Source organism: Capsella rubella, unplaced genomic scaffold (assembly GCF_000375325.1).
Source record: "Capsella rubella cultivar Monte Gargano unplaced genomic scaffold, Caprub1_0 scaffold_6, whole genome shotgun sequence".
Taxonomy (NCBI): domain Eukaryota; kingdom Viridiplantae; phylum Streptophyta; class Magnoliopsida; order Brassicales; family Brassicaceae; genus Capsella; species Capsella rubella.
In genome coordinates, this window is record NW_006238918.1 from 6,839,953 (window position 1) to 6,864,424 (window position 24,472).

The 24,472-nt window shown below is 37.3% G+C and overlaps 6 protein-coding genes across 10 annotated transcripts; 3 read left to right on the forward strand and 3 right to left on the reverse strand.

The window, feature by feature from the left end:
• The first annotated feature begins 16 nt into the window (after positions 1-16).
• Positions 17-1,224, forward strand: LOC17882189 (blue copper protein). The gene is made up of 2 exons (XM_006288621.2): positions 17-305; positions 547-1,224. Exons 1-2 carry the CDS (start codon positions 134-136, stop codon positions 984-986), a joined length of 612 nt encoding a protein of 203 aa, XP_006288683.1. The 5' UTR covers positions 17-133; the 3' UTR covers positions 987-1,224.
• Positions 1,225-2,815: 1,591 nt separating this feature from the next.
• On the forward strand, positions 2,816-5,231 carry LOC17883540 (floral homeotic protein PISTILLATA). Of its 2 annotated transcripts, none has more exons than XM_023781355.1 (6): positions 2,816-3,182; positions 4,187-4,248; positions 4,345-4,444; positions 4,549-4,582; positions 4,685-4,723; positions 4,894-5,026. In XM_023781355.1, exons 1-6 carry the CDS (start codon positions 2,928-2,930, stop codon positions 4,917-4,919), a joined length of 516 nt encoding a protein of 171 aa, XP_023637123.1. In that variant the 5' UTR covers positions 2,816-2,927; the 3' UTR covers positions 4,920-5,026. The 2 variants fall into 2 exon arrangements, with proteins under 2 accessions (XP_023637123.1, XP_006288656.1); XM_006288594.2 differs by having other exon boundaries at positions 2,819-3,182; positions 4,549-4,578; positions 4,679-4,723; positions 4,894-5,231.
• A 2,580-nt stretch (positions 5,232-7,811) lies between these two features.
• LOC17883435 (probable galactinol--sucrose galactosyltransferase 6) lies at positions 7,812-10,920 on the forward strand. 2 transcript variants are annotated; one of them, XM_023780099.1, is made up of 5 exons: positions 7,812-8,054; positions 8,152-8,210; positions 8,340-9,907; positions 9,993-10,127; positions 10,208-10,920. In XM_023780099.1, the coding sequence occupies exons 1-5, from the start codon at positions 7,871-7,873 to the stop codon at positions 10,806-10,808; spliced, it is 2,547 nt and encodes an 848-aa protein (XP_023635867.1). In that variant the 5' UTR covers positions 7,812-7,870; the 3' UTR covers positions 10,809-10,920. The 2 variants fall into 2 exon arrangements, with proteins under 2 accessions (XP_023635867.1, XP_006287127.1); XM_006287065.2 differs by having other exon boundaries at positions 7,955-8,054; positions 8,168-8,210.
• Positions 10,829-13,706, reverse strand: LOC17882429 (probable glycosyltransferase At5g20260). 3 transcript variants are annotated; one of them, XM_023780100.1, is made up of 5 exons: positions 13,448-13,706; positions 13,186-13,346; positions 11,718-12,072; positions 11,322-11,639; positions 11,123-11,203 (listed from the first exon to the last, which is right to left on the reverse strand). In XM_023780100.1, exons 1-5 carry the CDS (start codon positions 13,682-13,684, stop codon positions 11,132-11,134), a joined length of 1,143 nt encoding a protein of 380 aa, XP_023635868.1. In that variant the 5' UTR covers positions 13,685-13,706; the 3' UTR covers positions 11,123-11,131. The 3 variants fall into 3 exon arrangements, with proteins under 3 accessions (XP_006286824.2, XP_023635869.1, XP_023635868.1); XM_006286762.2 differs by having other exon boundaries at positions 10,829-11,639; XM_023780101.1 differs by having other exon boundaries at positions 10,829-11,639; positions 13,186-13,342; positions 13,448-13,538.
• A 987-nt stretch (positions 13,707-14,693) lies between these two features.
• Positions 14,694-16,604, reverse strand: LOC17883511 (heptahelical transmembrane protein 1). The gene is made up of 3 exons (XM_006287837.2): positions 16,103-16,604; positions 15,924-15,999; positions 14,694-15,449 (listed from the first exon to the last, which is right to left on the reverse strand). Exons 1-3 carry the CDS (start codon positions 16,420-16,422, stop codon positions 14,829-14,831), a joined length of 1,017 nt encoding a protein of 338 aa, XP_006287899.2. The 5' UTR covers positions 16,423-16,604; the 3' UTR covers positions 14,694-14,828.
• A 1,607-nt stretch (positions 16,605-18,211) lies between these two features.
• Positions 18,212-24,060, reverse strand: LOC111829932 (sucrose-phosphate synthase 1). Its single transcript, XM_023780145.1, has 13 exons — positions 23,669-24,060; positions 23,499-23,588; positions 22,775-23,016; positions 22,546-22,609; positions 21,760-22,458; positions 21,165-21,278; positions 20,934-21,065; positions 20,629-20,805; positions 20,248-20,301; positions 20,101-20,163; positions 19,093-20,007; positions 18,873-19,000; positions 18,212-18,776 (listed from the first exon to the last, which is right to left on the reverse strand). The coding sequence occupies exons 1-13, from the start codon at positions 23,849-23,851 to the stop codon at positions 18,506-18,508; spliced, it is 3,132 nt and encodes a 1,043-aa protein (XP_023635913.1). The 5' UTR covers positions 23,852-24,060; the 3' UTR covers positions 18,212-18,505.
• Between the last annotated feature and the right edge of the window lie 412 nt (positions 24,061-24,472).

The following is a 24,472-nucleotide window of genomic DNA, read 5'->3' on the forward strand; positions in this document are numbered from 1 at the left end:
TCCAAGACTTTTTGAAACCATTACCAAAAATATCAAAAGGGTCATTTAAAAAAGAGACGACATATTTTGTTGATCGATCCCAAGAAAAGATTAGGGGGTGACCTGAGTGCTTCTTCAACACAACACACACAAAATGGCCGGAGTTTTCAAAACGGTTACGTTTTTGGTTTTGGTTTTTGCTGCCGTTGTTGTATTCGCGGAGGACTACGACGTTGGTGATGATACCGAGTGGACGAGACCTATGGACCTTGAGTTCTATTCTAAGTGGGCGGCCGGTAAAACTTTCCATGTAGGCGACGAGCTCGGTGAGTTTTCTATATGTCTTTTTTTCTATAACACTCGAACATTGTCGGATCGTTCACGGATCATGTCGGTGATGTTATTTACATCTTTGTTTCTATATTATTATTATAAACATATTTGAACTATACTGTATATATAAAATTATATATTTTTTAAGATTCCACCGACTGATGTTAATAGTTCACACAAGAGATCTAGTCTGTTCCAAACCTAATGATATTATAACTTTTTTGATTATTACAGAATTTGATTTCGCTCCTGGGAGGCACGATGTGGCAGTTGTCACACAAGATGCATTTGACAACTGCGACAAAGCGAAACCACTCAGCGTCATGAGCGTTCCTCCGGTCAGAATCTTCCTAAACACCACTGGACCACAACACTTCATCTGCACCATCGGTGACCATTGCCGCTTTGGTCAAAAGCTATCTATCAATGTAGTTGCTCCTGGTGCTACAGGAGGTGCTGCTCCAGGTGCTCGCGGAGGTGCTTCCCCGGCACCAGCTGGGTCAACCCCAAGTGCTGGAGGAGCCACGACTCCCCCCACTGCTGGCGGGACCACAACACCTTCGGGCACTAGCGGAACCACCACTACTACCCCAGCTGGAAATGCGGCTTCTTCGTTAGGAGGTGCTACTTTCTTGGTCGCTTTTGCTTCAGCTGTTGTTGCTGCTCTCTTTTGAGTTCACACTCGAGACTTTTTAGTTTAATCATGATATGTGTTTGTTTTATACCTTACTCGATCGATCGATCTCCTTATTTTTATATATAGTCATGTATTTTATTCTTTGTGAGAGAATAAGGACTTGTTTTTTCAAGTCATTATAGACGTCTTATACTTGTGATCATTAGTACTATGAGTTTTCGATATGTGATTATTAATCGTGTTGCCCAAAAAAAATAAGATGGTTTTACACATCATTGAGATGACTTCTACATATATAGTACCACATTTCATGGAAAAAAGTTCATTTTCTTGATCCATTTTAATGTGTCTAGTTTTCATGTATATACGATTAGACAAAATTTGCCATCTCTAAATTTCAATTTTCCACGAATCCGAAACATGAACCAAAGTTAAAAGAATATGAAAAAGTAATATGATATCTACGAATTCAATACCAATATCAATATAGGTGGAGTATTTTGTTGAATTCAATACGGAGACATTTCCGACTTATATTCGCTATTTTTTCGTGGTGAGTTTTAATCTCTTGCTCTATAGTAGTTAAGACTTAAGACCAAAAAGTATATATATGTCCGTACGACATTAAGACCACACACTTCCACCATAATTCGACACGTGTCTGATTGACGTGAATAAAGAAAAACCATACATTTGTTTCGTTTTTTTTTTTGTTTTTTTTATTCACTTGTTTCGTTTTTGGTCAAAACACTTTGTTTTGTTTTTCAACAACAATGCATGAGCAATGACATTTTCTCCCTTTCTTAATATCATTTCAATGTGTAGTGTAGCATGATAAGTTCCAATGGTTATACCGAAGTCTTTTGGTAATTTCGTTGCTCCTTTTTTTTTTTTTACTCCTTTCAATGAATTAATATATGTTTGATTTTTATAGTGTATCTACGATTATTCGATAAGACCTATATATGACATAGAGTTCCTGAAATAGCAAGTCTTGGCTTTACCAAAGTAAGAACCTGTTGTAAAATAAAATAAAAAGTTGGTTCAAAAATCTACAGAGATCTTGTTGGTTTACAAAATCTAAAAAGTTGCCAAACTCGGTTGCTTTTGTTTAACTTAAGGGTTAACTTTCTAGATAGTCGAAATGATAAGTTTCATTTGCAAAATGATTTATTACAAGTAAAATGGTAATTGATAATTTTTAAAAATAACATATTAATTATATGATGTCACACAATTGTATATGATAGTATATTATACCTTTTATCTCATAAGTCATAACTCGTTACTGTTTAGAATACATGATTTTGTCACATAAAACATGATTGTATTATCGTGTCAGAACTCTTAAATCTCAAAATCTAATTATATATATCCACGAGTAAGATAAAGTTTTATCACATTTCATATGTAAAATTTGGTCTTTGAAGACATAAATATGTTTTCTAAAACTAAGGTCAATCTACAGTTCACTGAAATAAACATAGTACGGAAGAGACCATAGGTTAATTAAACGACACTTTTAAACCCATCAAGAGAAAGATTGACAGAGATGATCAAATCAAATGAAAGCAAATAAACATCAATCACATGCAAAGAGTGTTCATTAAGCAAAATAACCAATTATCTTTTTAACTTTATTTTATTACGTTACTTCAGTTTATTTAAAAAAAAACTTTTTGGTAGTGTAAAAAAGAAGAGAGAATAGAGTTGGCTAATGGCTATGACTATGTGTAATAAGAGAAGCAAAAAACAAGCCTTCCATGACTGTGCCATCAAGAAAGTAGCTTTGTTTTCAATCCCAAACTGTCAAAGTCTCTCTTCACCTCAAGATTAATCAAACATTTATCTCTCTCTCTCCCATCAATGTTGCTTTAAAGCCAATGCTCCTTCCACTTCTCTTGTTCTTCATATAAACCACATATCCTCTCCTCCCCATCTCATAGCAAAACCCTAAAATTGAGAAAGAGAGAGAAAGATGGGTAGAGGGAAGATAGAGATAAAGAGGATAGAGAACGCAAACAACAGGGTGGTGACGTTCTCAAAGAGGAGGAATGGGTTGGTTAAGAAGGCAAAAGAGATCACAGTTCTTTGCGATGCAAAAGTTGCTCTCATAATCTTTGCGAGTAATGGTAAGATGACTGATTACTGTTGCCCTTCCATGGATCTTGGTGCTATGTTGGACCAATATCAGAAGTTATCTGGCAAGAAACTATGGGATGCTAAGCATGAGGTACTATCTCTCTCTCTCTTTTTATATAATCTAAAGTTCATTTCTCTCATAATAATATTCCATGAAATGGGGTTTTCAATTTCTTTGCCAAAAACATGTTAAAAGACCCCTGAATCTCTAACCCTAGATGCAGATCTACTATTAGTGTTTTGTCTCAAAAAACAAATATTCTGAGCTAGATGGGTTATTTAATTTTCCTTTTCCTAAAATATGTCAAAGGAGAGAAAAATCTCGAACCCTAGATGCAGATCTACAAAGGTTTCTTTGTGTGTGTAGCATTCCAGGCCACTCTTTATTAATTTTTCTTCTACTCAACAAGACATGAAGCCACAAAACATGGAAGTTATTCTTTTCTTTCGTTCGTGCTTAATTTGTAAGATCTTCAATATATAGGTAGAGTATATCTAAACATGTATTCATCAAGACACCAACTGTGTTTTGAAACCACACCATGAAAATATCTAAAGCGAGGTGGATCCGTAAGCTATTCAGTTTTTACTTTTTAGGTTATTGAGAGAAATATCTGGGATGTGATATAAATGAGAATATCTGAACAGTTTAGTGATTTTACATTATAGGTGGCTTTCAAAACTAATTGAAAACTGGGAAAATTATACTTTTGATTGTCCTAATAAATAAAAAATTTATTAATCCAAATATTGTTTATTATAGTATTACTTTTAATTCCGACAATCATAGGTTTAGTTCTAACAAATGAGATATGACTCTATAGAGTAAGAAGCATACAGAGGGTTGTATACCATTTAAGTCCCTAGCTACCTAGTAGTATTTATGTATATATCTCTGTGTAAGCTTTTGCATATGTGTGTTATACTGTTATATATGTTCTGCACGAAACATGAATATAGAGAGACGAGACTTGTCAAAGATAACCAAATCTGTCTCTTAAATGTGCTTAGTGTATACTGTATCGTTTTGTGAATTCGTTAAAACTATTTATACAAATCTAATACATATGGTGAATATATAAAATTGGTCTTCAGAACCTGAGCATTGAGATTGATAGGATCAAAAAGGAGAATGATAGCTTACAACTGGAGCTCAGGTTAGTCTTAGTATCATATCTTTACAGAGGCATCTCTATAAAAGCATTTGATAGAAACAATCTTGATGATAACTGAATATAAATGGTGATTTACAGGCATTTGAAGGGTGAAGATATACAGTCTCTCAACTTGAAAAACCTGATGGCTGTAGAGCACGCCATTGAACACGGCCTCGACAAAGTCCGAGACCGCCAGGCATGTGTACATCTCTACGTGTTCATTCATACCCTTGTATATATATGAATGCATTCACGCGCGCATTTAACTCTTTCTATATATATATGGTCTGCTTGTCACAGGAGGAGGTCGTCATGTCAAAGAGGAGAAATGTGAGCATATATATAACCAATCATATACTCTACTAGTTAGCTTTAGGATTGAACTATATGTAATAATGATTACATTCTTTTTTTTTTTTTTTTTGAACAGGAGAAGATGATGGCAGAGGAGCATCGGCAACTCATTTTCCAGCTGGTATGTTATAAATAATCTTCATAACATAACATGTATAAATGTATACTGATGTAAGGCTTTGGCGCGTATGATATTTTGGTTTGAGACTATATGTATACTAGTATGTTTTTGTGTGTGTTAATTATGGCTTTTGACAGAGATATATTGATGGGGTTATTGGAAATTTGCAGCAACAACAGGAAATGGCTATAGCTAGCAACGCAAGAGGAATGATGATGAGAGGAGACCATGATGGACAGTTTGGATATAGAGTGCAGCCAATTCAGCCAAATCTTCAGGAAAAGATTATGTCTTTGGTCATCGATTGATCTACGTACCATCGAGGTTAAATTATAATCTCATCTATCAATATGGTGATCCTTTTGATCAGTGTATCATGATGTATCTGTGTGTTGTATTAATCTAGAGCCACAAATATACTCTCTACTGAAGGCTGAAGCTGTATGTGTGTTGTTTCCTTAACTTTGACCTATATGTGATATGGTTGCATGTGGTGTGTTTGCTTAAACATTGAATTTGGAACTAATTTGCATGTGTGCGAAAACCAATTATTCCGTGGTAAGCTATTTATGAATCGAGATTAATATAAGAAAAAGTCATTAATAGATTATTTTTAGTTTGGAACTAAGTTGATACATTTTTTTAAAAGACATTAAGATATGAAGATGTAGAGTAGAATAAAATAGTATCAGACAAAGCCTTATCGGCCAACTAATGTATGATATATGTACAACACATGTTATTGGATAAACAAAACTATTGGGGTCCAATAATTGGACAAACTTACTCAACTGTTAAGTTCGGCTCCCGTAAGAAAAATACAACAAGTTGATTTGCTTTCCCAATCACGAACGTTTCTGAACCCAAATCCAAATAACTAGCTAGCTAGTTGCAAGCGAATCATGAAACCCCGAATATTTCGTTTTCTGTAAAATGAACAAAGAAACAATAAATAAATAAAATGAGAGCAAGAAACATCAAAATTATTCACGAGAAAATTGTGGGAAATGCCATGTATATTACCAAATCTTTTTTAAAATGTCATTTTTCATAACTACTTTCAAAACATGCCATAGATTCAATGTAAAAAAACCATGTTACCCTTTTTCTTTTCTTTCATTATCTCTCTCTTTTTCATCTTCTTTTTCTTCTTCCAACAACAAATAGTTACAGTTGAACAGATCCGACGGACAAACTACGGTGGACAAATCCGACAGACAAATCCGACGGACAAACTCAGACGAATTCCAGCGGACCAGATCCAGCAGATGAAATTCGGCGAACCAGATCCAGTGGACTAATTCTGATGGACCAGATCCAGCGAACTAATTCTGGCAGACCAGATCCATCGGACTAATTCCGGCGGACCAGTTCCAATAAACCAGAACTTCGGCGGACGAGTTTCGACCAGAACTTCGGCGGACGAGTTTCGACCAGAACTCCGGCGGACGAGTTCCGGCAGACCATAGTGAGTTCTGGTGACTATAACCAGTTCTCGCAGACCAAATTCGACGGACCAGTTCTGACAGACCAAATAGACGAGTTCCGATAGACCAGATTTGGCAGACCAGTTCAAGTGGACCATAGACAGTTCCGACGAACTATAACCAGTTTCAGCGGACCAGATAGACCAGTTACGATGGACAAGTTGTGGCAGGATTTGATTCAAGTGGATCTGATTCGACAGACCAAATGATAAAACAAGTGATGCGTTTATGGTGGACAAGATTCATTTCTCTATAGATGGACAACATTCGACGAACCAATTTTGGTGAATTAGACTCGAAATAGTTATGTCGGATCAAATCTAATAGAATAGATCTATTGGACCACATCTTGTGAACAAGATTTCTTTTTTATTTTGATTCTGTTTTTTTAAAACATTTGCCTGAGGAAAAAATCGTCGATACTAAACTTTTTGTGCCAGTATTTGAAAGGAGTTTTAAAAAATGGCATTTAGAAAAGATTTAGTTTTAAAACTGCCATAAAAGACAAAATTCCCATTATTCATTTTCGTGAAGTACTCTCTCTATTTTATTTTTTAATCTTTTCTTTCTAAAAAGTTATAAAGGAAAAATCATGGGTAGGCCATGCAGCCGCACCGCACAATGATCGATACCTGTTGCAACAAGTTGAGAGCTGCCATGATAAAATTAGCCACTTGTATCCCAGTTTCTGTCTATTTTTGCACGCATCCCATTTTCATCTTTTTTTTTTTTAATACAAATTTTCATATACAGCCTAAACAAGTTGATGTCAGTCTCTTTCTCTCTTTTTGTGTATTCTTTTTTTCTTTGCTGATCTGTTTCATTCCGTTAGATAATTTCAAATAAAGCAATTTATAAATATCTAAAATGGCATTATATATGTACATTTATAGATGCCATTCACATTTATACGTTTTGCTACCATGAGAGAATAGTCATAATATTGGAAGTTCAGATTATATACTAGTATCATGCAACAGCAAAGTTTAAGATGAACCATGACAGGAAAATTTTACTTTTAAGACTTTTAATTTTAAGAATGAAGAAAAAAAAGAAGATAACGAGTATTATTTCACAAAAAAAAAAGAAGATAAAAGAGTATTATTTCACCAAAAAAGAAAGAAGATAAAGAGTATTATTATCCGATGACAAGATGACACGTAATACGGTCGTGGAAAATATATCTTCCTTAAACAAAAAAAAACAAATATATCCAACCAACACGCGCGCCAATGGGAACCTACCTTCTTCGTATCTTATTGTTATTATCCGACGTGGCAAACTCATCCTTCCTTTTTAAACTTCTCGACGGTCAAAACTCTCGATTTCCCGATTTCATTTTGACCCAACCAAACCAACCTCTATGCATTGGAATCTCTTTTAAAGCTTAAAACATGAAAAGCTCTCAGGAAAAAAATTGTCATAAATCACATTTATCGCGTTATGTGGAAACTGAGAGAATACAAATAAAAGAAAGAAACAATCACAAGTAACGTAAGACGTGTCAAAATAAAACTTGTAAAATATATATATATTCATTAACTATTTTATATTTTTATTTAAATAGACCTTTGAAATCGGATAAAAAGAGTTAAAAAGACTCCGAGAAACCTGTAATTTCCCAAACCAGCAAAGATACAGAGATATACAAGAAAAAACAATGGCGTCACAGAGGTACTGCTACAATGGAATCCACGGTATAAAAAGGGTTCATCCTCTAATTCACTCTCTCACATCTTCTCGAAGTCGATTCTCCTCTTCTTCGTCTTCTCTTCCATTTAAATCCATACCTCCTCCTCAATCTCTCCTTCTCCCATCACACCTTCGTCTTCCCTCTTCTTCTGGTATCGCCTCTCTCCCCTATTCAATCGATATATCATTCTCCAATCATTCCTTATCATATCTGTTAACAAACTTTTGCACTTTTTTTTCTTTCTCCATGTCTTGGATTTCGCAGGCATTGTTCTTCTACTCGTGCCTTTCACTTTTCTTCATATAAGGTACTACTTTTTCTCCCTTGGATCTGTTCCATCACAAAATCTATCGAGATTACTTATAAACCCAGAACCTGAATACTCTGGATCTTTCTCACAACTCTATAAATTTGGGATTTTTTATTATTATTACAGAGAAACGAGGCAGCATCGGCTTTCAAGAGAAGGTACAGAGAAAAGGAGGAGGAAGAAGACGAGATGACTATTAAACCGTCGGTTCGGATCTCTAATGGCAATCTCATCATCAAAAACCGGACGATTTTAACCGGTTTACCAGACAATGTCATGACGACGTCAGCATCGGAGGCTGGACCGGTCGAAGGGGTCTTCGTCGGAGCGGTATTCGACAAGGATGATAGCAAACACATCGTGCCGATCGGTACGTTACGCGATTCCCGGTTTATGTCTTGTTTCCGGTTTAAGCTCTGGTGGATGGCTCAGAGAATGGGCCAAATGGGTCGAGATATCCCTTACGAGACGCAGTTCTTATTGGTCGAGAGCAACGACGGCTCTCACCTTGAGCCTGACGGAGATAACGGCGTCGAGAGTAACCAGAAAATTTACACCGTTTTCTTGCCGTTAATCGAGGGGTCTTTCCGTTCCTGTCTTCAAGGAAACGTTAACGATGAGGTTGAGCTCTGTTTGGAGAGTGGTGACGCCGACACTAAACGGTCCTCGTTTACTCACTCTCTGTATGTTCACGCCGGTACGGATCCGTTTCAGACGATCACGGACGCTATTCGCACCGTTAAGTCGCATTTGAGTAGTTTCCGTCAGCGTCACGAGAAGAAGCTTCCGGGGATCGTTGACTACTTCGGGTGGTGCACTTGGGACGCGTTTTATCAAGAAGTGACTCAAGAAGGCGTCGAAGCTGGTCTTGAATCTCTCGCCGCCGGTGGAACGCCTCCCAAGTTTGTCATTATCGACGACGGTTGGCAATCCGTTGCTACTGATGAAACCACTGAAGAGAAGACAGAGTCGCCGCTTTTTCGATTGACGGGGATCAAGGAGAATGCTAAGTTCCAGAAGAAGGATGATCCAAAAGTTGGGATTGAGAACATTGTCAAGATTGCTAAGGAGAAACATGGTTTGAAATACGTTTACGTGTGGCACGCTATAACGGGTTATTGGGGCGGGGTTAGACCTGGGGAAGAGTATGGATCTGTGATGAAGTATCCGAATGCGACGAAAGGTGTGGTGGAGAATGACCCGACGTGGAAGACGGATGTATTGACGCTTCAAGGGTTGGGTTTGGTTAACCCAAAGAAGGTGTATAAGTTCTACAACGAGCTTCATAGTTACTTGGCTGATGCTGGTGTGGACGGTGTGAAGGTGGATGTGCAGTGTATATTGGAGACTTTGGGTGGTGGATTAGGCGGTCGGGTTGAGTTAACGCGTCAGTTTCATCAAGCTCTTGACGCCTCTGTTGCTAAGAACTTCCCTGACAATGGCTGCATTGCTTGTATGAGTCACAATACCGATGCTCTATACTGCTCGAAGCAAGCTGCGGTTATTAGAGCATCAGATGATTTCTACCCTCGCGATCCGGTGTCTCACACCATCCACATAGCTTCTGTTGCATATAACAGTGTGTTTTTGGGAGAGTTTATGCAGCCTGACTGGGACATGTTCCATTCCGTGCACCCTGCGGCAGAGTACCATGCCTCTGCTAGGGCCATCAGTGGTGGACCTCTCTATGTCAGGTGTGGATCATGGAACTTGCTATACTTCCACTTGTTCTTGTCTATTAATTATAAACTTACATCATTTTTTGTTTTTGATGAGTAGTGATGCTCCTGGAAAGCACAATTTTGAGCTTCTAAGAAAGCTTGTGTTGCCTGATGGATCAATCCTTCGTTGTCGATTACCTGGTAGACCAACCCGCGATTGTTTGTTCACAGATCCTACCCGTGATGGTGTCAGGTAAGCAAATTTGGCCTATAAAGACAATTATACACATTTTTTATTGCTATTTTGCTTATTGAGCGTTGTTTTGGTTTCAGCTTGCTAAAGATATGGAACATGAACAAGTACACTGGAGTTCTTGGCGTGTATAACTGTCAAGGAGCAGCTTGGAGCAGCACAGAAAGAAAAAACATCTTCCACCAGACAAAAACTGATTGCATCACTGGCTCCTTTCGTGGTCGTGATGTGCATTCAATATCTGAGGCCTCTACTGACCCAACAACATGGAATGGAGATTGTGCTGTTTACTCGCAGAGCGAAGGTGAACTCTGCGTCATGCCATACAATGTGTCTCTCCCTATCTCTCTCAAAATCCGGGAGCACAAGATCTTCACGGTGAGCCCCATTAGTCATCTGGTTGATGGTGTATCTTTTGCCCCAATCGGTCTTGTAAATATGTACAATTCGGGAGGAGCTATCGAAAGACTTAGATATGAAGTCGAGAAGATGAAGGTGGTAATGGAAGTTAAAGGCTGTGGTAAATTTGGAGCTTACTCATCCGTGAAGCCTAAGAGATGCATTGTTGAGTCAAATGAGATGGCTTTCGAGTATGATTCCTCCTCTGGTTTGGTCACCTTTGAGTTGGAGAACATACCTATAGAGACCAAACGATTGCATGCGCTCGAAGTAGAGCTATGAAGAGTGATTTAAACAATTCATTATACAGAAACAGTCTTAAAATCTGTATTACGTAATTTATTATATGTAAACTTTTGGTTATTGTTGTAGCTACTTTTGATGATGTACCGTTCACGTTCTTGTTCTATACCAATTTTCATTCCCCAAAAAACAGAGTATGTAGAATCACAAAGGCAACCTCAGGTTAAGTCTTCTCAACCAAACAGAGTGAAGAAGCATTCTAAGCATGTCAAACGGTTGAGACGGTCTGTTGAGCACGAAATGTCTCTGGACCTGCAAAACCCTTCTCTGCAGCACCCTGTAGCGTCTCCAGGATACGTTCTTTAGTATGGTTTTGATCTCAGGGATCTTCTCAGAGGGAACATGAATGGTGAACATAGTCCAGTCAAGAACGTCTGAGAAGGGCAAGGAGTAGTGATCAGAGATGATGACAGGGACGCAACCTAAGTTAATAGCAGCAACAACTCGAGGGCTAGCCACTTCGTAGCCACTAGGACAGAGACAAAACCTTGCCTTGGCCATGAGCTTGAAGTAATCTTTGCGTTTGGCTAAGTACTCGTGGACTTGGACCTCCTCGTCTTTGTCTTTCCAATGCTGCAGTAGAATCTTGCGGATATAGCCGTGTGAGCCACCTGCAAAGAACGCAAGGATGGGTCGGTCATGGCCGGAAGAGTTGGATAACCGAGGTGGTCCCAGGTAGCCTCGGGGGATGTTGATCTCCGGGATTGAGACGTCTCGTTGGGGAATGAAACCTTCTGATGTGTTGGCGTTGCAGAGAACTCTTATCAGGTTTTTTAACTGTTCAGGATTTGATCCCGAGACGTCTGGTGCCTGCAAGAAGTCTTAAAAATGTTAATGTCTTTAATATCAACATCACAAAAGAAGAAGGGTTCCAGAAAGAAAACAAACCCAATCATGGCAGGAAACGAAGAAATGGTCGGCTCCGAGGCTTCTATTCCAATAAGGATACTTGTGAGCCACGACATTGACATAGTCAAGAAAAACTTTGTGAAGTTGTTCCCTCGAGTAGGTAACTAGCGGGCGGTATAGGTAATGAACAACGTTGGCAATGCTGACGGGGAGCAGGAAGGCGTGAGCCTCCTCGGGGTGGCTAGCCGCGAAAGGGCTCATCCCTCTCTCCATCTCGTCCACGAATTGGCCTTCAATGCCATATATGTTGTTCATCGGACCCATGTGTACTAACGGTGTCTCTCCTTCTCTGTACACCCACACTTTGAATCTCTTCTCCATCTCTATATGGCTTCTGCTCAATTTCATAGTTAAAAAAAAGTGTTGTTGGCTTAGGTTGAATTCCTTATATCAAAATAAATCGTATTTTCAAGTAACAGTACTACTTTCATTGGGGTCTCACCAACGTATTTGAAATTAGTGTTCGATCATAATATTCATAAATACATTTTGTTCCTAGAAATATTTTTCTTTAGAAGTTTGTATATGATTTGTGATAACTAAGCTTTTGTGGTAATTTTATTTGTACAACGTGCAAAAAACTGTAGTATGATTTATAAAGTCAATAAAAAAGTAGAGAACTAAAGTTGTAAACTCGAAGATAACAGAGAGAGAGCTGTGACTACAATTACCAAAGCAGGGATTTCACTTTAAGTAGGTGCTACGTTTCACTTTACCCGCATACCATCGTACATATTATTTCATAGATACGTTGACTATTATTTAACAATTGAACTAACTTTACATATTTTAATAAATATTATAAAGTTTACGTGATTCTTTTATAAGGTACCATTTGCATTAAGATTTGGGAGAAAATATTCACTTTGATATTTTACTATAGACACGTTAGTAAGTTTGTGTGTGTAAGATAAAACAAACAATATATAATGTATTGAAGTAAAAAGAAGAGAATAAAGAAGTGCATATCTTAATATTAGGAGTAGTATGAATACTTAATTAGTTTCGATCTCGAGTTTAACGAGACGAAGAGAACTAAGGGACGATGAAGAATTAGAGAATTATGCAGGCCAATATCTTAGTTTCCCAATGCAAACGAGTAAATAATTCAAGAATATCGAATTTGTACCTACTTTTTAAACTCTTTTAACTATTAAATTATGATTTAAATACGAGTTTAGTTTATTTTAAAACTTAAACAAGAAATGTATTTGCAATTGAAGGAAAAAATCATGGATTGAAAACTGTCATATATATCATTAGCACAAAATGTGATATGATTAGCAAAATAGTTGGCTCTTTTTAAAAAAAAATCACCACTTGAAATCTTAGTTGTATGCTCAGTTAATGGTATTATTATTTAGCTTTTTAAGGCAAATCTTATGAATTATTATCTTTAGCATGTAAAGCAATTTTAAAAACTGAAGAAAAGGAAAGAGAAACTTACTGATGAAATGCGTAAGCGTTTCTGTAAACGGCTCCACGAGGAATGAACGTTTCTTCAACCTTAATGTCCGATGCAAACTTCTTCAACCTCACGGCTTCACGTATGGCCGCTCTTGATTTCGCTAAACCTTCCTCGATTCTGTTCTTCTTCGTCTTTTCTTTCTTATCACAAGAAATTATATACATTAATTCAAAACAAATCCACTTCTTGATTAAGTGAATAAGATGATCATCATGACTAAGATTAGTAGAAACATACGTACATTTTGAGGACTCGAAGTTAATGTAAAGTTTGATGAGGCGGCGATACTAAACTCCATGGACATAGACGGTGAAGGAGACGGGGCAACGATGAATGTTGCATCGACGAATATTGAAGAGAGAACGTTTGAGTTTAGGTTTGAAGGCGATGAGTGGTGTTGGTAAAGGAGGAGGAGGACAAGAAGAACAAGTGTTGGAGCTAGAGAGAACTTCATATTAACAAAATCTGATTGTTTCATTTCTTTTGTTTTCTAGCTTCTTGGGCAGTGACACATTTGGGGCATATATTTATGTATTAGACGAAGGTAATAGTTGTTTTTTAATTAAAAAATCAACTATTAAATTAGAGAATCCAAGTACATTAAAAAGGCTCTCAAATAAAATCATTTAAAGGTAAAATATTAAAGTAGAAATGGAAACAAAAATGATACTAGGCAAAGAAACTGACGACTAATATAATGTAGAGTAATAATAATAATTATTATTAATTTTGTATTTATTGCTTTGTAAATTGCTTACCAAATCTGAAGTTAATTTTCATAGAGTCTGCATTTGTTTGGCACCGTCGATAGTTTAATAGCTCTATCATGGCATGCTTAATTTTAGGGTCAATTTGGATCCGTTATCAAACCGGTTCTCCTCATACTGCTATAACAGGTCTGATGCAAGTAATTCATAAAAAGTCATGCTTTAGTTGGAATGTTTGGTCAATCTGTCAATGTTGATATAACTAATAACTTAGCAATAACTTCACAATTTGGGCTACAAAGAGTTGTTTCGTGTTAAGTATCTCAAGAGTGAAGTTTGGTCTTTTGTTTTTCTTATATCTTATATATGGTATAACCTAAGTATACGTATATACTATTTGGAACATCAAATTTTTTTTGAAGCAATACGTTAACTTAGCTATGTTAAAGAGGATAAGACTCTAAAAGAAGCGGAGGCTTTGATATTTATAACAAAACAAATTATTAATTGATTCAACTGTCAAATTTGCTTATGTGTTTATAACATATCACAAAAAAAAAAAGTTTTTAAAAATGTTAATTTTTCTTTATTGTTCTCTGATTGCTTTTTAAAGTTAACAAAATGATTTTGCTTAAGGGGCTAAAAGTTGTGAGATCATTTGGACAACCCATACTTTAAACATAATTGAAAGCAAACAAACAATATTTGAAGTTATATACAAAAGAGAAATTAACTATTCGGTGGCAAAGATTTGTTTTGCCATTAAATTTTCATAGAGAAATAGACTTAACGTACGGACGTAGAATTACAATTCAATATTATAAAACAAATGGGTTATTACAATTTTGTTTACCACGAACGTACGAAACAAACAAAATAATAATATATAAAAGAATTACACATAAATATATGGGTTTAACAACCAACGTGGTCACGCCAGTCCAAGAACAAGAGAGCAGCTGCATAGTGAGACAAAGCACCCAACAGAACGAACACATGGAAGATCTGATGACTATGTCCCACGCGATCAAACCATCCCGGCTTAAGCCTTTCGGGCACTCTCCCTACATAGAACCCTGTCCCAACAAGATAGAACACTGCCATAAGCAACTCGTACAGGAGCGTAACGTTCCTTTGCGGGTTTCCCCAGTTGACCACTAGCGCGTGGGCAGCTGGGACAATCCCGAAGAGCCCCATGGAGGCGAAGAGAAAAGCGCGAAAAGCTCGGTATTTGGGTGCGGAAAGTGAAGGGGTGAAGAGTGTGATGATCGTGAAGATCCCCATGGAAGTGATGCCTGCGAGGTAGATGAAGTACCAACGAGGAGTGCACTGGAAGATGTAGTAGATTGGTGGGAAGAAAGAAGTGATGATCATGGCTGTGATACCAGCATAGTCTATCCGTAAGAGCAAGACGTTAAGGTCTTTGGAGTGGCAGCAGAAGAGGTGGCAAATGCTACTTGCGAGTAGGCAGAACATTGAGCCTCCTAAGAAGACGAAGAATGGCCACCTTGTAACATTCCCTGGACTCTTTGCATCCTATATTATTCATCAACATAGATATATACCATCATAAGCTTTCATAATCATATGAAAAAACAAATATGTACACCATTTTGTTGAGTTGTTTGGAATATATATATATATATATATATATATTAAAAGAAACTAGAACGATGGAAAAAAAAAAAAAAACATATTTGCTAATCTCAATTGATATCTAATGTACCAAGAATTTATATTCATAATCATCATAACAAACCCAGCAATAGCAGTAAATAATTCATTAGAAAAGTAATAGATAGTTTAACGAGAATCAATTAGGTATCTGTTATTACTTGACACATCCACTTGACTAATCTGAAAATAAGATAGTGTGGTTGCATGTGGATCTCAGAGGGATTAAATATATTGAGACTCATTTGTCTGAACATCATGATGAAGCCGAAGGTTTATTAAAAACGAAAGAGACATATATATATGATAGATTGGGATTGAGAAGGACAAACTTACCACTGGGAAGAATCCATCATGATGAATAATGTTGGCGACGGTTAGTGCCACAAATAAGATGAAACCTATCAAATGTCTGTCCAAATCAGAAAAACACACAAAATTTTATTAGAAATCAAACCAAAAAAAAAAAAACCAAAGGACAAAAAAAAGGAAGATGAAAAGTGTGGTTAGCGTACGTCCAAACGTTGAGGGACTCATTGTGGAAAGTAAAGACGCTGAAGAAAGCATCCCTAATGGACCAATCAGCTCTGTAATAATTCAATATGTATTCATTGTCTTTCATGTAGTCCGGTAGATCGCAATACGACATCAACTCCCGTCGTTTCATCGCCTTTCCTTGAGATTTTCTTCTACTCTTCCTTGTCTTCGTACAACCGCTGCTCTCGTCATCTCCAGGCACGACCTTGCTCTTGCTCTTGCTGTTGCTGTTGCTGTTGTTGTTGTTGCAACATGATGAAACTGTTTCCGTTTCGTCTTTCTGACCATCTTGGTCCATAAGAGCTCTCGAATGACGATTCTTGAGACCAGAATACTCAATTCTTGATCTCAAGAAAGAAGATCTGAGATGAGATGATGAAAGAAGAAAGAAAAAAGAATTTATAGTTGAAGTTAAATTAGTATTAAAATTGTGAATTGAAGTTTTTGAGGGGAAGGGAGAGAGAGAGGAGCTAAAGGGGAGGGAGGGAGTTGGGAAAATGTAAAGAAGACAGCTACAAACATTTAAAGAAGAAACTTTAGTATGCAGGTAGAAGTTGGTGTCGTGTTTTCATCTTTTAGTTGTTAGTTAGGTTATCAATAAATTCTTCTTCTTCTTCTTCCTTTTTTCTTTTACATAAATGTTTTTCTAAAGTTATTTTGTTTTACAAGAAAAGTGTCTTTGTCTAATTTTTTACACTATCATTTCGAGAGATACGCAAAATCTTGAGAATACTTCGAAACCAAACAGAGTTAATTTTAAGACCGACCGACTCGGAATTCACTACCTGCTTTGTACCTCTTATGCATATGAATGACGACTCCCCTTTTTTACCCACCGGATCCTTTCTATCTTTTTGTAAAGAAAGATATAAAAATATAAAAAATACTCTTTATTCAAAATAAGTAGTAATAACTTTTGAATTGATTGTAACCAAAAAAAGAAAAAAGAAACAGGTGTAGTCTTTTACTATGCTTCAATCAACATTAAATTTCTCTGTGATTGATTTAAGATTTGATGAATAGGTTTACTTCACTTTGAATAGACGAGTAACTTTTTTAGAAACAAATTTGCATTTATTTTTTCCCTTTACTTATCTTATGAAATAACATCATGATTTATGTTCATGACCGTAAATTTTGGGAATTCATATACAATAATAGAGGATAAACAACATAAGCTATGAAATAATTGGGGGTGTGTCAAAGCTTTTTTCCTATCAAGTGGATGACAAGACAACAAAAACAATGATACTAAAAATAGACACATGCAACAATTTTCAAGTCATCCTAACCACCAAAAGCCAAAATCATGATAAAGATCCATATAATTAGTGTCATTTTCAACTAGTTACCACTAGAAAACGACTTGACCTTCCAAATGCCTCTACTAGTGATGAACTTTGAGTTTATAATTAGGCATATATATATATATATATATATATATATATACTTTACTCGGAAAATTAACTAAATGTATGTTTATAAATAGACGAAAAAATCTATCTCCACAAGTAAACAATTTATAAACGTTTGTAACATGTATAATTTTTGTTATTAAATGTATGTGGGTTATGTAGCTACTAAACATACATATTGGTATCCCACACATTTCCTTTTCACAAAATTATAAGTTTTAATTTTTTTTGTTATGACGTGTATGAATTATTGTGAATAGAGGAAATTTAAAGCTAATAATGGCCATAGTTGTAGCGATTATGGTGTTTTAAAATCTTGTGTTGGCTTAGTCTTTTTGGGAAAACATTAACAAATGGGAAAGGCTAATCAGCTTTCTAACTTTCCCAAAAAAGGTCATTTCTGAGAGACACCCCACCCCAAATAATAACGCAATCAGATACGCTTTCTCTATATAACCATTTCTTCAAGGGATACAATAGATTACAGAAATACTAATTAATAAGAAACTCACAACTTATAAAGAGTCTTTGTTAAATACGGTTGAGAAGAAAGTGACATTACCTCTCAACATCTTTTGCAATCTTTAATTTAGGGTAATTGACATGTGTTTGCCAATCTTTGGCCTTAATTTTATAAATAATTATATATATATATATATATATACATACACATTTGTGGCATAAAAGGATGGTTTTATTTATTTAATTTTTTGTTCTGTTAATATAAATACCGGAATATACCCTCTTTTTCTTATTTTATTATTACAATTACTTTGCACAAATTAAGTAAAATCTGGTGGGTGTCAAAAAGACAACCATATGAAGAGTTTGGTATTTCCGGCAGCTATATGTACGACCAAGTAATAAACAAACCAAACCAAACCATGTGGTCAATGAAAAAGATAGTTCGCATTTGGTACCAACCATTGATGGTTGGAGATGCCGTTCACGTCTTATTTCTGGTTTTCACTCCTTGATAAGCTCTAGTTTCTTCAGGGCATCACGAACATCAGAATCTGCCGGTGCGTGGACCACGTTGCTGCTCTCTAAGGAGATCACGTCGGTGAGAGGATAGCTCCGGTTAGCGTGCAAGGCATTGCTTGCGCTGCAAGACACTCCCTTTAGAACAATGCTCTTGTGAAGCCCTCCGAGCAGTCCTTCGTAATCAGTGTCGCCTGATTCCCCCACAAACACTGCCATTTTCGCCATGTCAATTCCCCACCGAACAAACAAGTACCTGGTTCACCATAAGCGTAGTTAAGGGCAATGATCTGAAATGGAAACCATAGTCACTTGCACTGTACCACAACTTTTGTAATGAATAGTTAGTTACCTTAGAGCTTGTATACGCGAAGCCAGCACCGGTATCACATTAATTCGGGTGCCATTTTGACTGTAAACAACATGACAACGCAAAGCCTGGATTCTCAGCAGCTTCCGGAGCTCTCTTACTGGAGGTACCTGGGAATAGAAGACATAAAAAATGGCTTTTAACGAAAGCTAGAAACATATGTGAAGACATTCTGAATAGTGTTGCGCCTGGTTAAGTTTACCGCTGCTGGTTTTTTGACTGTAAATGTGTAGCAGTAGTCAGTTGAAAGATGTTCAGCAAGAGTAACTATCTGCTCGTCATGTTCAGCCTTTTTATCATTAAGTGAAGATGCCCAACGGATCAAAGTCTTCCTCAGCCCTTCACCGCCCCACCGATATTCTATATGGGAGTGGTAGTAAAAGTCAACAACAAAAGGACCATCTTCGGTGTTGAGGGATGTGTAGTGGAGATCACTCCCGCTGTTGCATATGAAAGCGTCAAAATCATTAGGGTTTAATCCCCCTGACACCAAGAAAGATTGTATCTCAGAGATCGTTAGAGATGTCGACAGTATGAATCCAACAGATCCATCAGCTCTTTCCTTTTCAACCGCATCTAGAATCCTTCTTGTAGCCTCTAGCGTGTCTTGTTCCCCATCAAAATCAAGAGCAATAACAACAATAAACTTCCTTCTCCGCACTGCAGGGAACTTTCCAGAGTTAACCTCTGACCTCTCCAGTGATCCCATTTTGCGGCTATCTTTGCCTTTAGACCAATTTTGGACAGCAGCTTCAATTTTGCTCTTCCTGTCCATGGAGTTCCCTTCTTGGTTCATGTAGTTATCGTTCCCACTTCCGTCAAATGAAAACTTTAAGTTCAAGGATATATCTTGTATATCTCTCAAAGAATCACTAGGTGACTCGGGTTCTGAATTATCACCGCCATCATCACTTTGCCATTGTGGATGTCTTGGTTTGAAGCTGGTTATGCGAGATAGATAAGTTTTGCAGTGCTCTGGCCAAGAGAATTGGTGAATGTTCTTCAACCCGTTTTGCCGACACTTTGCCCATAGGTGCTTATCAGCAACAAGCTTAAGAAGAGCTTCAGAAATAGACTTCTGATCATGAGGATCCACGAGAAGGCCATTGTCCAGGACCTGGGGAAAAAAAATATCCAAGGTACATTTTAGAACAAATGAGCAGGTACGTAATAGTCTTGGGGACTTCAAGGTTTACCATAAAAAACATACCCGGTGTATATCTACAGGACCACCATTTTGTGTAGCAACCATAGGCAACCCATGAGCTGCAGCCTATAAGGAAAAAAACGAAACACATTATACCAAGAGGACAAGAGCGAGTCATGATTCACATGTGTCAACAAGAGAATACAATACCTCAATTAGAGTAAGTCCAAACGGTTCAATGATAGCTGGATTGATGAAAACACCCTGCATATAATCCATTAACAATGATTATTCTACTAAAGAGAATAGTTGACACCAGCATCTTGAGTAGTTTCTAACCATTGTCACGATATGCAGCACATGATAAGGAGATGAAATGTTTATTTGTGAACGGAGCCATGATTTCATAATGAATAGCTCAGGAAACTTAAGGTGACAGTAAATTGAATGATTTTGGAAAGAATAGCATGATATGATAACATGATGAACTTTACTTAATTATGTCAAATAAGGTTTTATCACTAACAAGCGGAGAAATTCACCTAAGTTTATAGATCCTTAATTTTGTGAGACAAAGTCTAGCAAGTGTACCTTCGACTTTGCAGCTAGGCGGTATATGTCTGGAACATCTGACTGTTTGTGATGTTTAGGGTACGCAACTTGACCATAAAGATCATACTTGTCAATCAGCTTTAGAACAGAAAGGAGAACCGAAGAACTCGTGCTCGACATTTCATCAATCCCATCTCGGTTACCCATAATAAGTGCCTGCAAACCAGAAATATGGAAGATAATGAAAACAAAATGGTGGTCGAAACAAAAACATAAAATGAACAACCAAGGTTTCATAGAAATGTCTTTACAAAAGTCTCTATACATATATGACATTTACATACCAGGTTAGCAAGCTCTCTTAGTGGACGGCATTCTCCAAATGCCTTCACTAACGTCGTGATGTTCTTTTTCGGGTCGGGCCTCGCAAGGGCAAGTATCATAGGTTTTCGGGAATTTGAAAAGAATCGCATTATCTGCATCATTACATAGAATTTGGAGGTCGAGTAACCTAATATCAATATTTGGTAGGAGAAACTAATAAAGCCATGTATATATTATATTTAAGCAAGAACCTCAGCCCATATGGGTGGATCTGGAGAAGTTGGATGTTCCTCGTTTCCATCTGTGTCATCAATATCACCACCATGTGGGACAATATGATTGAACTCCATCCCAGGTGGAATTTTCTGAAAATGTAAATAAACAGAGAACATTTTTATCATATTACAAAATAGTTGGAAGACTACACATAACAATTCTAACAAGGCAAGGAAAAATCATTTTCCCACCTGAGATTATCTCTTAATCAACCACCCTAAAGTAACATTTGGATGTCATACGAATATTAAGTCTGACATGTATAATTATAACGAAAGATGTCGATAAGCATGATTCGTTTACAGAAGAATAGAGTATCAGAAATGATCTACAGTGTTGAAAGTTAGAAGACATTTCAACACAAAACCAGAGTCCAGTGCAACAAGTTTTCTGAAGCTAATCACAGCAATCTTCGGCCAAGACCTAAAGACATCTACCAGAAAATTGTCATCAACTAACATCTCCAAATAGCTAGCAGTAAAATCTTAATGTGGAAATCATATATTTCAGTCGTGTTAACCATGTCAATGGTCAAGGATCTAGAAAATAGCGAGAGTCTGAGTTACTTACAACCATGCGAGGCATGAACCTTCCATAGCAGCTAACATTCCGCTTGATTCGTGCTCGCAATTTTCGCTCCAATATGGGGTCAAAACCATCATACAATCTCCATTGCTCATCGATCTCCTGTCGCGTGCTAGTTATTACCATTTCAGAAACATCAAGAGATAACTCCTCTCCCTCTATTCGACGCATAATCTTGTAAGTCGAATTAATTTCTTCTTTCGAAAGGCGACCTTGTCTCAAAAGCTGCTCCAGCTTATCTCGACCAAGCGAGTGGCCAGTAAGGAGCATAGGCACATTTAGTGCACCCGAAAGCAAAGCAGTAGCGTCACCAGCATCAGCATAGTGTCCATGGATGGCAGCAGGCCAAATAGGCTTCCCAAGACCAACTTGCTCACCAAGAACATTTGACATTTGCATGATGTGGTTCATAGCACCATCAACAAATTCAGCAATGTGAGGCCATAGAAGTTCTTTTGGAATATACTTGTCCTTTGGACCAAATGGTATCCTCACAATATAAGCACCGCTACTCTCCCCCATCTCATCCGAGTAATCTTCAGAATCTCTAGGAGTCAGCATTTCCGTCGGTTCGCCATAACTATAATCAACATCTGGTGAAGACACTTGTCTAGTAAGCAAGTCAACCCTATAAACTCCTGGCATTGAACCCAAGGCACGTGCAAGTTCTACAACATATTTAACCTGTAACGTAAAAAAATCAGTGTAAGGAGGACTAGCTTACCTTTGTACCATAATACAATCACTCAATTTGTCTATATTAGTAATTACCTGGCCACCGGTATCAGAATCGCGGCCGAGCTCCATGTTTTCACCACGTATGAGACCATGGAGACTGCATGCATACTGATTGTCAAACAACTATAACTCAAGAACATTCCTTAGTTTCCATAAATATCCTTACACATTCCCAATTGACAGAGCACATACATGTAAAGAAAAAACAGAGCACATACATGTAAAAGAAAAACGCTTCTAAGACTAGAGTTTGAAGATATACCTTATCAGAACAAGATAGAGTTTATTTCCCTTCTGTTGGCTTGCCCATATCTCCATCGACTCAGCAGAGTTAATTCTGGGCAACCTTGGTTTGGTGCTTTCACCAAGAGTTGATATATCGCTGATAGCATCTCCTTTCTCTCCTTCTGAAAACTCCTCAGACATATCAGCTGTTGCCTCCCTGCGACCTCTCTCTCGCTCAAGCCGGCGCTTAGCCAACCTCTGTGCTTCCTTTTCCTCATGCTGCACAGACAGAAGATGAGTTGTCAATACATGTAAGATGTTGGTGTGTTCCAATTACCTAGCTCGTGGAGAAAATAGTAAGCACACCTGGTTCATAACTCAACAATGGAAAAGGTGGCAAAGGTCACTCCCAAAAGCAGAAACAGGAAAGTTGTACTAAAAGTTAAATTCTATGTCAATACCGTAACATTTTACCCCTTTTCTAATTGTTCTTCTGAAGTCATGCACTTTTTAATCCCCTTTTTAGGAAAAAAAAAATTGCAAAATGCAAACTTTGGGAAAAAATCAAACTATAGTAGACCAAAACAATAATAAAAATTTGACTAAATAGTCAACAATTAAGATCAAAGTCAAGCCTACGTCTTCCATGAATCCTCCAAAAGTTGAGGAGAGCAAAAAGGGTAAAAAATAGACAACTGAATAGAACAGTTCTTTGCATCTAAACTGGCAAAAAAAAAAAAAAAAAAGTGAAAAAAATGGACCTGCTTCTTTTGACGAGCGAGATTCCAGATCCTCCAACACATATTCTCTAACCTTGTATTCCTCTCCTGTGGACTCCTCGTAGCAACAGCCTAAACGAAAGCAAAAACTCATAACATCATCGATCTCGATCATCACATAACAAAAACACTCTGTTTTTGTTTTTGGTTACCTTAACCCAGGATCTATGTAGATCAGTCTCATCGAAGCCAGTAATGACTTCCTCAACAAAGTAACGGCTGGGAGTGAAACGGCCTCTCTCCCTAAGAAGAAGAGAAGAGCGAGCATCTTCAAGCCCCTGACCAACGTCGAGAATCGCCTCCAAGTAACTGTTAACCCAATCGTTCCCGGCCATCTGTGGAGGAAAGGATCCTGCTCCTCGTACAGCTATAAGAATTGGTGGATGGGAGTGAAATTTTGGGATTGGAGATGATTGAATCTCGTACGCTTTTGGTTGCTTTGTATCGATACAAGACAAAAGAGACTCAGCTGGAGTGTGGGGTTAGTGACGAACACACAGCTCTGGCCGTATAGACACGCATCCGTTTCGAACGGCTCAAATCTTTCTTTACAATTCCTTTCTTTTTTTTTTTTTTTAAATCAGGAATAAAGTGTCAATGAAAAATATCTTTCTTAATAAACAAATAGAATATTCGCCTGCGGTGGGTTTTTTAGATCCTGCTTTTGTTATCGATATTAAAGTTTTAATTACCACCACTAATGATATTTCTTTTGCCTTCAAAAGAGTTTTTACAACATATAATATTCTTCACCACACTTTAAAAAAATTGAAACACACACTCACTCTCAAAATCAGTACCGTTCAACCAACTATCGTGTTACAAACGAATTTTGTGGCACCGAATTATATTCTTTCCTTTCTTCACTTTACTTTGAGTTCATACAATTCACCCTTATGAACTCGGACGCCATTAATTATTGAACAAATTACAAAGAATAAAAAAACTCAACACGA

What these genes read in the sequence shown, in the direction of transcription:
- LOC111829932 (XM_023780145.1), bottom strand. Translation starts at nt 23,851, where the DNA reads ATGGCCGGGAACGATTGGGTTAACAGTTACTTGGAGGCGATTCTCGAC. An exon ending in TTGGACTTACTCTAATTGAG is followed by an intron (nt 20,164 to 20,247) that starts GTATTGTATTCT and finishes TTTTCCTTATAG; the next exon opens with GCTGCAGCTCATGGGTTGCC. An exon ending in GTCCTGTAGATATACACCGG is followed by an intron (nt 20,008 to 20,100) that starts GTATGTTTTTTA and finishes TTTTTTCCCCAG; the next exon opens with GTCCTGGACAATGGCCTTCT.
- LOC17883435 (XM_023780099.1), top strand. Translation starts at nt 7,871, where the DNA reads ATGGCGTCACAGAGGTACTGCTACAATGGAATCCACGGTATAAAAAGG. An exon ending in TCGTCTTCCCTCTTCTTCTG is followed by an intron (nt 8,055 to 8,151) that starts GTATCGCCTCTC and finishes TTCTTTCTCCAT; the next exon opens with GTCTTGGATTTCGCAGGCAT. An exon ending in TTCACTTTTCTTCATATAAG is followed by an intron (nt 8,211 to 8,339) that starts GTACTACTTTTT and finishes TTATTATTACAG; the next exon opens with AGAAACGAGGCAGCATCGGC.
- LOC17882429 (XM_006286762.2), bottom strand. Translation starts at nt 13,684, where the DNA reads ATGAAACAATCAGATTTTGTTAATATGAAGTTCTCTCTAGCTCCAACA. An exon ending in TAACTTCGAGTCCTCAAAAT is followed by an intron (nt 13,347 to 13,447) that starts GTACGTATGTTT and finishes TCTTGTGATAAG; the next exon opens with AAAGAAAAGACGAAGAAGAA. An exon ending in TCGTTTCCTGCCATGATTGG is followed by an intron (nt 11,640 to 11,717) that starts GTTTGTTTTCTT and finishes GACTTCTTGCAG; the next exon opens with GCACCAGACGTCTCGGGATC.
- LOC17883540 (XM_006288594.2), top strand. Translation starts at nt 2,928, where the DNA reads ATGGGTAGAGGGAAGATAGAGATAAAGAGGATAGAGAACGCAAACAAC. An exon ending in TATGGGATGCTAAGCATGAG is followed by an intron (nt 3,183 to 4,186) that starts GTACTATCTCTC and finishes ATTGGTCTTCAG; the next exon opens with AACCTGAGCATTGAGATTGA. An exon ending in ACAAAGTCCGAGACCGCCAG is followed by an intron (nt 4,445 to 4,548) that starts GCATGTGTACAT and finishes TGCTTGTCACAG; the next exon opens with GAGGAGGTCGTCATGTCAAA.
- LOC17883511 (XM_006287837.2), bottom strand. Translation starts at nt 16,422, where the DNA reads ATGGACCAAGATGGTCAGAAAGACGAAACGGAAACAGTTTCATCATGT. An exon ending in GAGTCCCTCAACGTTTGGAC is followed by an intron (nt 16,000 to 16,102) that starts GTACGCTAACCA and finishes TGATTTGGACAG; the next exon opens with ACATTTGATAGGTTTCATCT. An exon ending in ATGATGGATTCTTCCCAGTG is followed by an intron (nt 15,450 to 15,923) that starts GTAAGTTTGTCC and finishes TGAATAATATAG; the next exon opens with GATGCAAAGAGTCCAGGGAA.
- LOC17882189 (XM_006288621.2), top strand. Translation starts at nt 134, where the DNA reads ATGGCCGGAGTTTTCAAAACGGTTACGTTTTTGGTTTTGGTTTTTGCT. An exon ending in CCATGTAGGCGACGAGCTCG is followed by an intron (nt 306 to 546) that starts GTGAGTTTTCTA and finishes TGATTATTACAG; the next exon opens with AATTTGATTTCGCTCCTGGG.